The following is an 18,905-nucleotide window of genomic DNA, read 5'->3' as shown; positions in this document are numbered from 1 at the left end:
CAGTTGGGAATGTGGAACAAGTGAATGAAACAGAATTCTACATTCCATTGTGAAAACAACTTTTGGTTCATTCAGATAGAAGCCATAATATTAAACACATTTATTTTAACTTACTAAGCACCTTGAGAGATGCAGTATGCAAAATGCTGTGCCGGAGACTGTGGAGTGTAAAACTGAAAAAATGTATGTCATGTAGCATTTACTTTTCAAGAATTTACATAATGGGGGTGGATACATATGGGACTATAACAAGGCAGGCAGACAAGTACTACAGTCGGAGGTTGGCAGAGGGGAAGATTAATTTAGACAGGAATTAGCAAAGATTTCTCAAAGGAGACAGGATTTAGGCTCAGTCTGGAGGAATGAGTGGGATTTGAAGAGTTGTGGCAAAAAGCATTTTGCAGAGAGGAAATAGCTTTAGGAAAGGCAAAGAAGATAGGAGAGTAAAAGTCTTGTGTTTAGGGCTTTCAGCGAAGCTCTATACCTTGTGATAAGTGAGGAAGTGTTAATGGAGGGTAAGGGTAAAAAAAAAAAAAGCTATGCAACCATTTATGATTTTTGAAAGAGATTCTATGGAATTTTGAAAGCAGTGGGAATCATCTGTGAGAGGTTAACTTAGCTTTGTTTAAAAATACCTCAACTGAAGTTAGGAAGTCCTAAAATACCTCGTCAAGACAAAATGTGTGAGTAAACTGAACCTTTGGGCAAACCGGTGAAGTAAACAGAGCGAAGGACAGAAATTTAGAGAATGTCTATGTTTAGCATCGCAGGGAATAGAAGGGGTCAAAACCAGGAGACTCTACTTTTTATAAACACAAATTTTAGGCCTGGACTACAAATAGCTCCCTGTAGTTCGACACGAATATCCTTAAAATGACGTCGAAACTGTTAACAAATTCATCTGCAGTTGTATTATCCTCAAGTCTTAATTTAGCTGTCAGTCTTCCCATTGCCTCTATTTTGACTATATTTTCTTAGAATTACTCCTCTCTCTGCTCTTTTAGTATTGTTTCTATAAGATGTATTCTGATTTCTATGATTTTTCTTTCCTTACGTAACTTTTTCATAAAGAACTTTTAATTAGTTTTCTAAATTTTTTGGACTTTTTAAATCATAATTATTTTTTGTTTTAGTCATTTTTTTTCTTGGTGTCCTTTTTTTGACCTTGATAAGTGATATTTCTATCACATACATCTATGTGCATGTGCATTGTAAGTTTCTTTCTGTTTATAAATGTTGAAATGACTACAAGCACATAAATTCTGATAGATTTTTAATTGGTTCATTTAGTAAACTAAACAAAATCCATGTGGTCTTGTGCTAAATGTTGACTGTTTGTGTGTTTGTTTTTTGCAGAAGCCCCTAAGTTGAGGGTAGTTCAGAGTGAGCTCTTGGTTGCCCTTGGGGATATAACCATTATGGAATGCAGAACTTCTGGTATTCCTCCACCTCAAGTTAAATGGTTCAAAGGTACGTTTCTTCAGTATGTTTGTGTCTGGTTCACTTCGTTTTGTTTTCTTTTTTTAAAAAATGATTTGTTAAAAATTTGTTTTGGTGTGTGACTTAGCAGCCCCATAAAATGTGTTTATGATCTCACTGGAGACAATAGTTCAAAATTCTCAACTCCGAATTTCAGGATTTGACATCTGGTATGGATTACAGGACTGTGAAAATCAAAGCAGGAAAAGCTTGCTTTGCTAATCCAGCTGAACATTCTCTTTGTTAGTTTAGGATTGTTTGCTGAAGAAAATTATCCAAGAATACTATGTTAACGTTTAAAATAGCTCCACTGATTTTAGTTCAGTTTTCTTAGAGATGATGGCTCTCACTATTAAAAAGTTTTCTGGATTCACAAGGATACTTTCTACAAAGTGTTCAAATAAAAATACATATTGAAGCTTGTAGATAGTTGAAAGACAAATGTATTTATTGGTCAGCTTCATCATACATGGTAAATGCTTATCTCAACTATAGAAATTATCTTTCTGTATTTGTAACATAAAGGTTATACCTCTGTGATTCCATAATAAAATAACAGTTAGATGCCAGTTGACCTTGGTGAGAATATGCTTGGATCCTGGCTCAGGCGCAGATGCTGACAGTAGATATCTATGTAAAAAGCCCTGCTTCTGCTTCTGTTTCAGTTCTTCCAATTATGGGAAAAAGAAAAAAAAAATTTGCAGACACTCTAACCAAGAGGTTGCTAGGATTACTGAGATGCTGTTTGCAAAATACTTTTTAATCGTCAGATGAAAAGTGTTAAATAGTACAAAGCACTATTGTTATGATTCTGTTTGTTGAATCACAAACATTTCCATGGCAACAGGTTGATGTCATAATCACAAAATTAGGAATTCACCTCAAGTTCAAACTCTTCGGGAACATGAGGTGAAAAAGAAAGGCTTTGTGTAGAAAATAAATAGTTTTAAATAATATGAATCAAAAGCAAGGTGGAAACTAGGAAGTAATGCCATTTTCCTGGTTTTCCATGCTGAAAGATTTTTAGTCTTCATGTTTTCTCTAATAAGAAAGCTTTTCTGAATTTCCTCCTTAATCAGGTTTATGTTAGTTAACATAAACTAATTTTACTTTCTTAAAATACTTAAATCTTTCAATTGCCAAATAATTAAGTACCAATTTCAAATTTACATCATAATTAAATATATCAAGAAAATATAGAGACATATTTCTTCATTTTAAATGTCACTTAATAGTTTATCATGAAAATAAAAACTTAAAAAAGTAATGGAAATGCCAACTTCTCTATATGTGTATATAGCAGAGTCTCATAAAAAGTATTTTATTCTCCTAAACTGGGACTGCACTCCTGAATCAATTAGTTTTCTTGCCAGTTCTAAACCCCCAAATAGCTTGAAAACTGAAGGAGGAGATAGGCAACTTCGTGCCCACTACATGAGGGATTCTAGAATTCACTCTCTGTTTCTTCTCTCAAGATATTACTGCTCAGCGGGTTCAATAATGTCATTTTGCTGTCCAAGTTATGAACCAACAGAAATATATTATGGGCATTAGATATATTGTCAGATGTGTTCCCTAGGTTCATCAATAACGGGCAGAGCTGCCCTGACCTCCAGGATCAATTTTAACATACCCTCCCAGCCACGGGCAGACAATTTATGTATAAGTAGAGTAGAGTTAGGACCACCAAGAGCCAATCTAGGGGACAAACTCCTGGGCATGAAAACTGGCCTCAAAATGAGGGGTTTAGAAGCAGGTGGGCTTTCCAGTCCCATCTCTACTGAGGACAAGACACCAGGAAGGTTAGGAGAATGCTACCTTACAGAAACCATAGGGGTGAAGAGGAAGAATTCCTGCCTTCACTATAAAGATATCTTTTTCTTCATATCTTCCTTGAGGTGATTCTGATTGAATAAAGTAGGTGTTTGAAAGAAAAAAATGAAAAACTGTGTTCCATTCAGACCATCAGAGAAAAAGAATTCCATAAGCACAAATGCTCTCTGAAATTTTAGATCTTTTATTTTTAGAAATGAGCAGCATAAAATGGGTTCAGAGAAGAGTCAAAACATTATTAAAATCTTACGAAAAGAGTATGTATGGTAAAATATTAAAGAAATTGGATTTATTCATTTAGATCTGTTCTTAAAATGTGGTTTGGAGACTCTGGGGGTTCCCACAATTCTTTCAGGGGATCCAAGAGATCAAAACTATTTTCATAATAATACTAAGATGTTGTCCTTTTCATTCTTACTGTCTCACAAGTGAGTAATGGAGTTTCTGGAGGCTGTGTGATATGTGGTGTCCAGCAGAGTGAATGCAGAAGCAAATATGAGCATTCAGCTGTCTCGTACTACATTAGACATTATAGAGATCTGCAAAAATGTGAAACGCTGCCACTCTTCTCACTAAATTTCTTATGTTTGGAAAACACAGTTTTAAAATATAATATGTTCATTATACTAAAATGTCATGCATCTATTAAAAAATAAGTGAATGCATGTGTTTTTAAATTTCGCAGTTTTAGTTCTAAAATTATATATATAGATACGTGTATATATATATACGTGTGTGTGTGTGTGTGTGTGTGTGTGTATGTGTATAAAACAAATATAATCCACATAAAAATTCACCAGGGTCCCCATTAATTTTTAAGAGTACACTTAAGAAGTATTTAAACATTTTTTATAGTTAACATCAATTATTTGAAAGAATCTTTTGCCAGAGTTAATGATCTCTCTGTTAGTCTTTATATCCACAGAGGCCAGGGTTCAATTTAAATTGCAGCAAAAAGAGAATTCTCCTCAATGGTGATGATTGTAAACCCTAGAATATATTGTCAGTAAAGTTTTACTACGTATAACATTCTTCTAGTCTTATCTACTGTTAAAAGTAAATAATCGCTATTTTACTTCCATCTGAAGTACTGCATTTCTTTTATAGCTTCCCAATAATTTGATGAGTAACTTTTCAGCAGAAATCAAGAAAGGAGAATCTATCAAAATGTGATTAAAACACAAACTTAATTGAACTAGTGTTTTCCAATTTATATTTTGTTTCGTGACCGCTATTCTTGAAACATTTTTATTTTGATAGAAAGCTACTAGCAAAAAGGTCTTTATTTTATCCTGTTAATGTCCTCTGACATTTACAGAAGAAATATAAGGGGAAAGTAAATTCCAAAAATTTAAATGCATTTTAGTCCAAACATTTTAATACTTGATGATGCATCCTTCCTTGGTGTGAGGAAAGTCTATGTCAACATCATCTGCTTTTATTTATAAAAATTCTCAGAGGCACATCGACACAGCTTTAGTTACTGCTCCCATTTTCACATGATATGTAGTAGGAAGCTTAAAAGAATGATTGGGGTTTTAAATATTGGAATGCTGAAAAATACTTTGTTTTAGACACTGACAGTTGGTTGCTGATATAATTTTTTTTCAGATTTGGAGCTCGTGTGACCTCCTTGCCTTTGAAAATTATATAAACAGAAAGAGAGTTGTCCATTTGCTGTCCTGAGTCTGTTGGTTGTTGCTGTTTGCAGTGTCCTAGAGAATTTTAGTACTCAGTTCCTGAGTTGTCTTTGCTTCTTAGAAGCTAAGAGAGTTACTTCCATGGTCCTCAGGCCAAGGTCAGATGGCTGCTGTATGACATTTTAGAGAATACTTTCTTTTCAGGCTTGACATCTGGGAATACTATGAAACTTTAAGAACAATGGCCCTCAAAGCTCCTGGAAGCTTTTAAGATCCTGACATCAAACATGTCAGGATCTTAAAAGCTTCCAGGAGCTTTATAAAAACAAACAAAAAAGATGTGGACACTGAGCTGGCATTAAACTTCCAGTGCTATGTACTTTTTTATAATACTGGTCATCCCGATTAATTCTATTCTTTGTTAAGGAGATACCCTGGAGGAGGAAGAGGGGAAGCATAAGGAAAAGCCTAACCCAAATCACAGCTTGGTTGAAGCATCTTCTGCCTTCAAATAAAAGTGATTCTTGGGAAATTTGGGGCACTAGTCATTAGCTTAAATAAAATTCCTCTGGTCTCTCAAACATCTACTGAGTAATCAAATGCATCTTGCCACAAAGATGGTAGAAACTTCCTTTCAACCTTCATTTCCCCCACTGTCTTCTTACCTAACCAAGCCTTGGACGTGACTGCCAGGCTTTCCCGGTTCCCCAGTGTAGCTTCAAAGAGCTCCTTCTTTTTTATTTGGTTACACATACAGATATAAATAGAAAACATTTGTACACAGTTTATTACAGGTCTGGATTTTAGATTGTAGAAAGTATCTGTGTTGCCAAACACTTGTGTTTAAAACCTTTGCAATCAACTTTATTCGGAAGTTTTGAAATTAAACCAATAGCTGAGTAAACAATTTTAATACGTTAGTGTTTAATGTTCTCCCTTTTGTTTTGACTTAGGAGATCTTGAGTTGAGGCCCTCAACATTCCTCATTATTGACCCTCTGCTGGGACTTTTGAAGATTCAAGAAACACAAGATCTGGATGCTGGTGATTATACCTGTATAGCCATCAATGAGGCTGGAAGAGCAACTGGCAAGATAACTCTGGATGTTGGCTGTAAGCCTCCAGATCTTATAGGCCAATTTGGTTTGAAATTGATGTGCTGTTTTCCATGTTTAATAACCTTGAAAGGATGTAGTGGAATTATTCGTCAGAATGACAAAATTAGAGGGTGCATTTCATATAAATATAATCTCATTAGTTAGCATTTACTAGGTGCTTTCTATGCACCATTCACTGTGTGAAAAACTTTTATGTGGGAAGATCCTAAAATTGTCTCCTCTGTATAGATGAGGAAACTAAGGCTTATAAAGGCTAAGCAACTTGATCAAGGTTACAGAGCTAAGGAGGTGCAGAACCTGGATATTTGAACTCAAGTTGTCTGACTTCAGAGACTATAAGCTTCACCAGTATATCACTGATTGCCATTTCTCCCTACCAAGAGTCATCCATTCTGCCACCAAATTTCTAAGTATCAACATCTGGAGGCCAGAAATTATACTTTGGCCCTAGACCACAGTTTGAAGACGTTGTTGATGACAGCAAAGGTAGCAGATTGTGCTTTTACTTAAAAAAAATTCAATAGCAATTACTCCTCAGTGTGTAAAATAAAGCACTAACTACAAATAAATGTCAATCACCAAATGAAGATACAGTGCATGCATGACAACTATCTGTAGGTTACTCAAGAAGTTTGGTCCTCCCTTCTTTTTTGTCTATCTCCTGTCTGTTTTAAAAAATAAATCTCTACACAATATGGTCAATCATAAAACAGAGTTCACTTTGTATGAAATAGAACCTGGCAGTTTAAGATAATTTAACATTTGTGTCACTTAGAACTTATAAAAGATAACATTTCATTCAATTGTCCTATATTTTTACTTGTTTATGACAGTATTCATCCCAGATTTTTTTAAAGTAAAAGTTAGAACTGTAAAGAAAATGCTTTTTATTGTTTTTTAGAATGTAGTAACACCAAAAATTTTAGTTCTACTGTTTTAAATTTTTAAATGAAAATTATGTCCGGCTAAACTTGATATTTTGTTTCACGTAAGCTAAATTTTTGCTTCCTGGGATCTTTCCTGATCCCGTTGCCCCTAAGCTGTCTGGTGAGCTCCCTGTCATTCTTGGTGACTATGCCCTGGGAGAGATTCAACAAAGCTGGAAATGACCACAAAGACCCACTATAGAATCTGTCTAGGATGCTGTAAGATGTGTTTGAACCATGACTAAACTCTGTGGTTATTAAGAGAAATGCCTTGAACATAAGATTGGAACCTCTGGGTGGAGGGTAGCTCTGAATCTACCAGCAAGCAGGATGTAAAACACAGTAATGCTTTTAGAAATTTAAGGCCCAAATGAAGAAGGTCACTATATAGAGAATTCTTGTTTACAAGAAATACACTGAGTACAACATTTTAATTCTCCACATTTTCTAGTTCTCTTTCTACCTCCTTCCTGCACAGATATTTTATGTTTATCCAACATTCTTTTAGACTTGTCTAGCTCTAGAGGGAGAAACTGTCCCAGTAATTTTTCCCAGCAAAAAGGTAATTGCACCCTCAGTCCCCTCAAAGGTTGTAGAAATTGTAAGGATCTTTTGCATGTGCTTCTTTGCTTACTTGCTGCCTTCTTGATAATCTCTTTTAGCTTCTGGAATTTCCAGGTTCCTTCTTCTCTCCAGTAATATGACATATTAGGGTTAAGGCTATGTGTGCTGGGGTGACTTGCATTGGATTAGGAGACATCCTAACAAATGTTTTGTATTTATGCTTTATTTCTTGAACAGAAGTGAACTTTGTTTTATCTTCACTTATACTCAAGATCTTCATTTTCTGTGACCCTTTCTAAAACAATGGCTTTTTCAACATTTATTCCAGTAATTGTCTTGACAGAACCATCAACATAAGCCAAATTATTTATTATAACCTTGACCATTGTTCAAGATTGCCAAATAACTTAGTATTAAAGTCAGCACCATTCATGTTTCTGTTATGTATTAACTATTTCCATATTTGCTGTTAGAGTCTTCTCATTGTAGCTCACAAAGGTTGAATAGACCTTGTCTGTTCACATCACACTATTGTTACATATTCTAGCAGATGTAAGATGTAAATGCCAAGAACCATGCAAATCACAGTTGTAGCGATAATTATAGTTATCACTATTAGATCTAAAGGTAAACACAATCAAATCAAAACTTTCCCCAGAACTTAGGTAGTGGTTAAATAAATGGTGGACCCTGACAGAGAATGGGTTTTCTGCCTGACTCTATTCATCTATAAAATAATGATATAAATGGTACCTACCTCATCAGTTGGTTGTAAAGATAAAACGAGACATCATCATCACATACACCCAGCATATCAGCTGTTCCTGCTGTTCCTCTAAAGCTGTTTAATGAAATATGTAAATGAATATTAACTTCACAAATTAAGTGATCATTTTGATTCTCTGAACCTTGAAAAATAATATGGAAATGCCTATACAATAGCAGCTTAGTATTTAAGATTAAGCCTTGGGATTTTAATGTGAAAGCCACTGTTTCACCTTAACTTTTTTTTAGAAAGGGCTTTAGACAAGTTAAGTACTAAGCTTAGTAGTGCATAAAATTGTTCATTTGAGTTGCAAAACTATTGGGCATAAATTTAAGTAGCTTATGACTTAGGAAGGAAAGCATGCTTTTGTCCATATCATTTAGCTATTTGAACTTTCAGATTGTTTTTGTGGGCATATTACTTTGTATCAACAACACTAGACCAAAAATAACGAAAAGGCTATTCGATGTGATTTTTGAGTTCTAGCTTCTTGTAGTGAGTGTCCTTTTTCCTATTATTATCATGGTTTTAAATTATGGACATTTCAGGTCAACAGGGAAAGTTACCAATGCTTTTTGTCCTTTGTAAAAAGGGATAGTAAATTGTGAGGTCATTTGGAAGGAAAAAGGATTGGCTACATCAAACAAAAAGTTGGCTTGGCAGTGATTTTATTTGCAGCATTCCATACCACACAGGGTTTGAGCCTTAGACTGTGGTTTCATGCTTTGTGGTTTGGTGGAACCAAAACAATGTGTCCAGTCATTTTAAGAAATAAAATCTCTGACTAAAATAATGCAATAGTCACCACATGGAGCATATATATTTAATTGTCCCTAAGGGAACTAGAATAGTTTTATGAAATAATTTTTGGAGCAAGGTGGTCAACCTGTTTGTGATTTTTATATTTACAGAATAATGTGTGTACACAGCCATACCTACATGTAAGTTACAGCAAAGTTATACTGTGGCGTTAACCCTGTGCAGATCTCAAGATGCTTGCAAACAAATACTTAGGATCTCAAGGTCAAAAATCAACCTAACAGACTCTATGAAGAAGCCTACATTGAAATTAACCTTAGACATAGTAAACTCTAGTTGAGATTTAATAAGTTAACTCTACAATATGTTTATTGAGAGTTTATATTTGAGTGATTATTATATGCTACATGATGAATAAAGATCATCTCTTTTAACAACATGAGATAGGAAATGTTATTATTCCTTTTTTGTTCATGGAGATATTTTAACTAGGGGAGGTAAAATAATTTTCCCGAACTTACAGATGAAACAATAGTAGAGTTGCCATTTGAAGCCAATTAGTGTGCTCTTCACCTCTCTAAGCAAACAGCTTCCTCTGTAGAAGCACTGTGCACCATACTACACTTGCTGCTATTTTTCTTCTCCATAGTTTCATTAATGTATTTACCGCCTACCCACTGTAATTCACTTGGAGTTCATATTGGCCACATTCAGGAGTAGGAAGTATTTAAAAAGCTTCTTGGCTGTGTTAGGAGTTGCTTCGTTTTTGAGGTTTGCTTGTCATTGATGCTGCCTTGGCTGCTTATCTAGTGCCTGGTATTCTCATTTGCCTTGTTTTGTGATATCAGCATGTATATTCTTTGGCCTTGTGCTTGTCTGGTGCATGATGCTGTTCTCAAAGCTGCTTTACGACAGGTGACTTCTCTTGTCTTAATTGAGTTTTGTTGGTACAGGTTGAGATTTGCTTATCCTTTTTTATTCAAGTTTGTTCTTGGCTTTCTTAGTTCTGAAAATTGAAATTTGTCTTCATTTTCACTGATGCCTGTGTTGTAATGTGTCAGTAAACTGGGTTTGCTTCCAAATACTTGGTTGATTCCAGGCTTTTGCATATCTTTGTGCTGTTTTGGAATTTATTTTCTGTCCATCATTGCATTTACCTGCCCATACCCTGAGCTTAACATACCCTGAAACTTCTAAACTTAACTTTTTTCAGGACAGCCACCTGCTTTAGAATAAATGACTTCCATTTATCCAGAGAAAAGTACCTCAGGTCTTAGAGACCTAGTGTATTAATATCCGTTCTCACACTACTGTAAAGAAACATCAAAGTCTGGGTAATTTATGAAACAAAGAGGCTTAATTGGTTCACTATTCTGCAGGCTCTACAGGAAGCATTAAGGAGGCCTCCGGAAACTTATAATCATGGCAGAAGGCAAAAGGGAAGCAAGCACATCTTACATGGCCAGAGCCGAAGGAAGAGAGCAAAGGGAGAGGTGCTACATACTGTTAAACCACCAGATCTTGTGAGAACTCACTCACTATCATGAGAACAGCAAGGGGGAAATCTGCCCCCATGATACAATCACCTCCACCAGGCCCCTCCTCCAACATTGGGGATTACAATTTGACATGAGATTTGGGCAGTGACACAGATCCAAACCATATCACTTAGGATAAGCAAGTTATGAGCTAATCTATTAACTATATTCAAAATATGTTTATTTTACCTATTATTTTTATAAGTGAAATTCCCATATAGATGGATTAAGAAAAATCTAAACATTGATAAGCAATTTATTTTTAAAAACATATCGTTCAGTTGTGGCATTTAACCTGATTTAATTTTGTTTAGGTTCAATAAATAGAGGGATTCTGAAATTGCCATGTTTCTTTCAAAAGTGAAAGTTCAATATACCAGGTATATCATATACTCTTATGCACCACACACACACACACACACACACTGGGTTATTACTGAACTGTTGTCGTACTGATTCAAAAATTCATTCACAAATATCCAGTGCCCATGAATAATGCACAAAGTACTATGTTAGCTGCGGTAAAAGATAAAAATATGGTTACAAATATAAACTCTCTAGGAAATAAAAAACAAACATAGCCTAATAACAGGTTGAATGTGGTGACTGCCATGAGAATGGTAGAGAGTGAGTTCTCTGAAACTTCACAGAGAGAAAAAATCATGCTCATCTCAAGCGGTAAGAGATGGCATCATAGAGGAGAGGGCCTTTTCAACCAGATTAAAAGATTGCCAATATTTCAACAGCCAGAGATCAATAGCAGACATTACATTTGAGGGAGGTGGTAATAACAAGATACCGATATGAGAAAGGTCAGTCCTTGTTTGGAGAAGAACAAGGGATGCTGATTGCCTAGGTTGTAACATTTATAAAGGGAAATTATAGAGGCTGCAAAGTTGGAGGAGGTTCTTTAACTTGTCCTAAAAAAGCGCTAATCCTGCTTGAGAGACAACTGTACCTCAACTCCAGAATTCCCGTGAGAAGAACAGTGATCTCTGTAGTCATATTTATGAGCCTGCCAACTATACAACTATGAGCAGTTGTGAGAACCCATAGAAAAGGGAAAGCTAATGTAATAACAAAGAATGGTGACTCCAAAGTTTAATTGACTTGGTTTTTAATCCTGGCTTCATAATTCAACTCCATGAGACACTTAGCAAGTTAACTATCTGTATTTCAGTTTCTTCATCTATAAAATCAGCCTTAAGATTTCAGCAATTTGACATAAACTAAAGTTGAAAATAAATTTTTAGAATGAAAGGTTCTCTTTATTTAAGATAATTATGATTTAAATTTCCACTCTTTTTATCATCTATCACTTTAGGAAAATGGTTGTGCATCTAAGTGCCTCCCTTCATTTATAAAGCCAAAAAGAAACACCCACTGTTTTTATGTAAAAGAGGAATATCAACAGGGTAAATTTACAATATAACATGAACAATGATTTAATTCAAATTCAATCTGTTGACAATTTCAGTTTATGTTTAATATGCCTGTATCATATACCAATAACTTTTTTTTTGTTTTTAATATCTTCCAGCACCTCCAATTTTCATACAAGAACCTGTTGATGTGTCTATGGAAATTGGCTCGAATGTGACATTACCTTGTTATGTTCAGGGTTATCCAGAACCAACAATCAAATGGCGAAGATTAGACAACATGCCGATATTCTCAAGACCTTTTTCAGTTAGTTCCATCAGCCAACTAAGAACAGGAGCTCTCTTTATTTTAAGTAGGTTGAAGGAAATATATTTTGTATAAATACTTACTTTTATATTATACATTTATGTTTTATACATAGGTATTGCTGTTTAAAATAGTAAATTATTCTTGCCAACATATTTTATGTCATTGCACTTTACTTTGAAATAGGACTGGCATTTTATATTTGGGAATTGTCATAAATGAGTTATATTTTATTCAAATGTATGTCATTAATTTATCGTAAGGGCTTATGAAACAATATGACTTCTTCATACCTTACCATTCCTTGTTGCAAATAGAGTCACTTGGCCCACTATGTAGATAAATGGTCACATTACCTTGATTCTTGTAACAATTGTTGTATAGGAAGGTAAAATATTGCTAGTAGTCAGTTAACTTTAAATATTTTGTCTAACAGTATATAACAACATGCATAGAAATGCTTCAGAAACTCCTTTATTAAAAGCTGTATCCAACTAAAGCAAAAGATCACATCACCCCCAAAAAAGTCAAATACTTCCTCATCCAAAAATTTTGTAAGCTATTCAGTATTCAGATATTTGGAAGCACCTTGTATTTTTTCAAATAATGCTAAGAATAATTGCATGGTGTTACCAGGGGAGGAAAAGCATTTAGATAATTAATTGTGTTTTTAAAAATAATGAGATGTTTGGGGTATTTCATTGAAAGCTTTCAATCAGTTATTGCCAAGCTAATTATTTTTATTATTATTTTTTTGGGTGGGTACAGAGTCTCATTCTGTTGCCCAGGCTGGAGTTCAGTAGCATGATCTCAGCTCACTGCAAACTCCACCTCCCAGGTTCAACCAATTCTGCTGCTTCAGCTTCCTGTAGCTGGGATTACAGGTGCGCACCACCACGCCCAGCTAATTTTGGTATTTTCAGTAGAGACGAGGCTTTACCATGTAGGCCAGGCTGATCTCAAACTCTTGACCTCAAATGCTCCACCCACTTCATCTTTCCAAAGTTCTGGGATTACAGGCGTGAAGCACTGTGCCTGGCCCAAGTTTATCAACAAATGTGCATTGACCACTTAAACTTTGAGATATAAATTAAATTGTCTGATAACGAGTGCTTCAGTGTTCAGCTCTGTGGTGAGCTCTATGGTGGACAGAAGTCAGATATAAGATCTCTCACTCAGGTAGTTTGCAGTCCATTTTCTGAGTGGATGCCCATAAAAGTAGCTACTGGGAAGTACACATCAGATTGGGTCAGATTGTGCATGACTTGAAATGTCCAGGTGAAAAAATGGATTTGATGAGCTAGAAGTTAGAGAGCTTTGCTCCCAGTTTGATAGACAGGAAAAGGTACATGAAAGTACTGTTTCAGAACAACACCACTACAAGATAGGAAGAGAAATGAGAGAAAGGGAACACTGAAAAACTCAAATGGTGATGATGAGAAACAACCCGGAGGTCAACAAAAAGTGAGACCTGAAAACAAGTTGATCAAAAGAGATGAAAGAAAAGAAAGAATAAAAGAGCCTGGTATCTTGAGCAACAGTTGCCTGTCAAAATTAAAGTGACTAGAAGGAAATTAGTGATTATAAACTTGGTTCTCATAGTATGTTGTATTTCTACACAAATTAGTCCAAGAATTCGTAATATGAAAAATACCCTAGTTAGACCTAATGTTTGATTTATTAATCGGGTGGTTTGCTGAATTTTTATTACCAAATGAATGTTTGCTATGTAGAATGGATGCTGCCTTAGTTTACCAGATGCAGTTCTGCAAGTAGATGCATATGGCTAACAGAGGAGTGGAAACTTTGTCATGGTCTTTATCTGAGGTAGTATGGAACTATTCATACTGGTTCAAATCTTACCAATAGGTTAAACTGCTTATTTTGGTTAAGATATTTATAAGATTACACCCATTCCCCTATTTAAAATCCTCTCTTTCCTTCCTGATTGCGCACAAGATAAAACCACACTTTTGAGAAGGTACCAGTCCACCTCTTCAACTTCAGTCTCCCGACTATCCCCACGCAACCTGTAACTCAGGATGTGTCCCCAGCCTCATGGCTCCAAAACCCTCTTTAATTACAAATATTTTATAATTTCCTTTTATTATCTTAAAAAATTCTATTTGTTTGATCTAACTATGTTATAAAATTTTTTTTTAAATATCTAACACATACAAAGGAAAAATGAGGGAAAGTAATTTATATTAAAATATATATTTCAATATGTAAATACTCTGGCATTGTCCACATAATATGTATATACATTTATGTGGCATCATTATGAATTCAGTAGCTCAAATGCAGACTTATGCAGGATTATGGGATTGATGACTACAAAACTCCAAGCTGGTAAAGTGATTTTCTAAGATGATGTGAAATTGTTACTAAAGTTCTGTCTTTCTTCTGCCTTTACAGAATTAGTTTGTAAACTCACGTAGTTACGAAGTTATGAAATACCCACATTTCCAGTGGGAGCTTCAAAATCATGCTGGACGTGGGATAATTGTTCCTTTGCGAATCTGCCACGTTTCAACCTCTCTAGTTTTTGCCCACCTCTTTAGTTTTTTGCCAGCAGGCTTCCCCAGTCATTGTACCAACCAAAAAGTCTGCCCTGCAAACTTCTAACATGCCTCCAGGGTGGTGGTGCAGAGTCCATTGATGGTGCAGCTTTCCATTCTTTGTACAAGCCATGATTTTTCTAGTCATGCTCTTGCCTTTGTAACCTGTTAGATTTGGACTGCCCTTCCTGTATTCTACTCACTCAGATACTATTACCTTGATGTGAATCCTTCTCTAATTTTCTTTCATGCAGTTACTCCTGCCTCTGCTTCCAGAGCTCATGGTCTGGAATTCTTTGTTAGCATTTAACTACACTGTGGTGTGATGGTGGGTTTCTGTGTATGTTTCATCCCCTACCAGAAGGCAGTGCCACACTTTCCATCCACAGATCTCAGCACTGTTCCTGGCACATAGTTAATGCTTCATAGATGGAATTGGATGAGTAAATGAGTTCTTCTTTTTAGACTTATGGGCAAGCGATAAAGGAACCTATATTTGTGAAGCTGAAAACCAGTTTGGAAAGATCCAGTCAGAGACAACGATAACAGTGACCGGACTTGGTAAGATCAATTGAAAGTCTGCATACCATGGTCTTCAAAATCATCAGACTTCTTTTACGATGTCATCTCTTGCCTGTGCCACTTAAAAAAAAAAAAAAAAAAAAAAAAAAAACTAATTTCTAGACCAGCCTTTCCTTCCCTACAACATGTCATGTTTATTAGAATGTTAGTCCTGGAAATATGCTCCCAGATTATCTGCTCCAAAATGGTCAATTTAAATCAGTTGTTTTAAACCTAAATATGAATACACACCTGCATACACACACACACACATACACACACAAACCCACACATATTAGAGTCATGGTCTTTTCTGATTCCTTTTTTACATTCGTTATTTTAGTTAACATGGAATTATTTTTGTGTATGATATGAGGTAAAAATATGATGTCATTTATTTCCAAGTGGTAAGACATTTGACGCAATATCTGTTATTGAATATTCTCTTCCCAGTGACTAAAATACCCATTTGATCACATGGTAAGTTTATGTCTCCATATCTAATCCTCAGAATTCTATTTCTGCAATAGTACTACATTATTTAAATTATTATAGCATTTAATGTAATTTTTATATCTTCAGGTACATGTTTCTCATTAATACACTTTTACACAATTTTTAAAATATGTCTCCATTTGTCTATATGTAAAATTTCCAAGTAAAATCTCTTATGGAGTTTGCTTTATGTTAAATGTATTCATTAATTTTTGGAGAAGGGCATATTTATAATACTGCTTTACCATGCCACCTAGGAGAGTCTACCTCATATTATTTGCTGAAGCTATTACAACAGCATCCTTTTTGATCCCATTTCTTCCAGTCTACTTACAGTTTTCAGATTAATATTTCCCCCCAAAATGGTCCTGATGATTCCACTTTTCCGTTTATAAATGCTTTAAGTTACCCTCCATTTGTCTACTGAATACAGTGCAAATATCTTGACTTGACATTTCAGGCCTTCCATGCCATACACATCCTTTTTTACCTTCTTTACTTCTAAACTAATGTATTACCGGTCCTTTTGCATCCCCCCTACTTAGAAGGAGACTTTATCTTTAGTTTTAAAATCATACCCATTTTCATGTAAAAATTTTGTTTCTGAGAACTCAAGTTTTTATAGCATAACTGATAGTCTTTAGGGCCTGTAAGGTAGTTTGCCTTCCTTTCGGGTGTAATAGAGTTGAAGGTGCCTGTGCTCTCTCTGATTTAGTTGCTCCACTTATTGGAATCAGCCCTTCAGTGGCCAATGTTATTGAAGGACAGCAGCTTACTTTGCCCTGTACTCTGTTAGCTGGAAATCCCATTCCAGAACGTCGGTGGATTAAGAATTCAGCTATGGTAAGAACATTGTAAATGAATGCATTCACATTCCTAATTTTCTTTTCTATTCTCCTCTGCTTTTCTTTCTTTCTGTTTGTTTGTTTTTTGAGACAGAGTTTTGTTCTGTCACCTAGGCTGGAGTGCAGTGATGGGATCTAGGCTCACTGCAACCCCTGCCTCCCAGGCTCAAGGGATTCTCATGCCTCAGCCTCTGGAGTAGCTGGGATTACAGGTGCCCTCCACCGCCCGGTTAATTTTTGTGTTTTTTAGCAGAGATTGGGTTTCACCATATTGGCCAGGCTGGTCTCAAACTCCTGACCTCAAATAATCCATCCACCTCGGCCTCTCAGAGTGCTGAGATTATAGACATGAGCCACTGTGCCTGGCCCACATTCCTGATTGTCTTGAGTAAGAAGTAATGTATTCTAATCACTAAAATATCAATTTAATAAATATACAAAAATATGTTTTTTATAAGTATACCAAAACTTTTCTTTATTACTAACATATTTTTGTTATTCATATTATTTTGGCATTAATAAAATGGAGAAATACTGTTGTAATTTTCATAATTTTATATTAAATTCAGTGTCACTAGTAAACTCCTTTCAGAATATAAAAAAACTGAAGCAAGTATTGTTATTTTCATAGCACTTAAATATTTTTGTGCTCTTCTTTATAGTATCTTATAAAATGTTAATATTCCCATAAAATTCTTCCATTTTATATATCAATCTTTATTATTATTAACTTTAGACATTGTATCTTTCATTATAAACTATATAAACATAAATGACATTTATTGTCATTTATATCATTTATATGAAAATATATAGTCAATGTTTTTCAATGTAAAATTTTTATGAAAGGATGTAAAAAATGTTTATAGTTCTATGAAATTTTTTTCTATAAATAAGCTATCTATGGCAATACATTTTCTTCCAGATCAGAGGATGTTTCCTTTCATTTTCCAGAATATTGGGACTCACTCTGTAGAAATGAATATGCTTGAACCCGGGAGGCGGAGGTTGCAGTGAGCCAAGAGTATGCCACTGCACTCTAGCCTGGGTGACAGTGAGACTCCGTCTCAAAAAAAAAGGGGAGGGGGGATTGAATCCATCTAAGGGGATGTAAAATTTCATATTTGCATAAAAACCTGAGAAAAATTAGTAAACCTCACTTAAAAATAAATACCCTTGCAGAATGATACTATTTGAGCACTAAAGTATCTTATATGTTGTGTGGATAGATGATACAGATTTAGAGGTGATCATTCTTAACTAATAATATTACCAGCCTTCCCTGACACAATTCATACATCACATATTGTCCAGTAATATTTGCATCTATTACCTAACAAGGGTGGATATTCAGAGTAAGTCATTCTTCATTGGCGTGAATAAGTGCCTTTGTGCCAAAATAAAAATATCAAATGGTAATAAGGTCTTCTTGGAAAAGAACAATTTAAGCCAAAAGTGATAATTATAATGAAATTAGGGTTTTAAGTGATGACAAAATTTACAGAAACATTACACAAGTCATGTCTATATCTTTCTTTTTTTTAGCTTGTACTTAACTCTGATAAATATTAATAGGTATAATTTCTTGGAGATCTATCAGGATTAAATTGTACGATTACACTCTTGGTAACATTTATGCTCATCATTTTTCACTTAAGGACATTAAAATTTTTTGTCTATAGACTTTTAGTAACCCAGTTGGAAAAAAAGAGCAGATTCATTTTGACTCTCATAAATCCTTTCTTTTTAAATTAAAAATTACCTTTTTTTTCCTTTAAGTTGCTCCAAAATCCTTACATCACTGTGCGCAGTGATGGGAGCCTCCATATTGAAAGAGTTCAGCTTCAGGATGGTGGTGAATATACTTGTGTGGCCAGTAACGTTGCTGGGACCAATAACAAAACTACCTCTGTGGTTGTGCATGGTAAGACACACACCCAATGTAATTGTTTCCAAACTGTGTTCAAAGTAGTTGTTTCTATATTTTAATCAAATAACTCTGTTCCTCTAATTATAATTAGATATCTCTATTAATTGTTATTTCTTATTTCTTGAACAATATCTACATTGTTAATGTTGTTTCCAGATTTCCCTTTTTTATGTACACAAAAAGACATTCTTGGGAGTCACCA

At 34.9% G+C, this 18,905-nt stretch overlaps 1 protein-coding gene across 7 annotated transcripts in view; it reads left to right on the top strand.

Moving 5' to 3' along the window:
- HMCN1 (hemicentin 1) overlaps positions 1-18,905 on the top strand; it is a 528,603-nt gene that overhangs the window by 311,380 nt on the left and 198,318 nt on the right. For 6 of the 7 annotated variants that reach the window (XM_032291619.1, XM_032291616.1, XM_032291617.1 and 3 more), the window contains 6 exons: positions 1,357-1,470; positions 5,906-6,064; positions 12,163-12,357; positions 15,338-15,433; positions 16,644-16,771; positions 18,553-18,697. In XM_032291619.1, coding sequence (XP_032147510.1) covers positions 1,357-1,470; positions 5,906-6,064; positions 12,163-12,357; positions 15,338-15,433; positions 16,644-16,771; positions 18,553-18,697 — 837 coding nt within the window. Of the gene's footprint in view, positions 1-1,356; positions 1,471-5,905; positions 6,065-12,162; positions 12,358-15,337; positions 15,434-16,643; positions 16,772-18,552; positions 18,698-18,905 lie in introns of those variants that run through there. The other variant, XM_032291622.1, reaches the window with a different exon arrangement.

This window comes from Sapajus apella, unplaced genomic scaffold, assembly GCF_009761245.1.
Source record: "Sapajus apella isolate SASKATOON/1434 unplaced genomic scaffold, GSC_monkey_1.0 scaffold25, whole genome shotgun sequence".
Taxonomy (NCBI): Eukaryota; Metazoa; Chordata; class Mammalia; order Primates; family Cebidae; genus Sapajus; species Sapajus apella.
The sequence above is the reverse complement of the archived record's forward strand: the minus strand, read 5'-3'. Positions and strand labels throughout refer to the sequence as shown.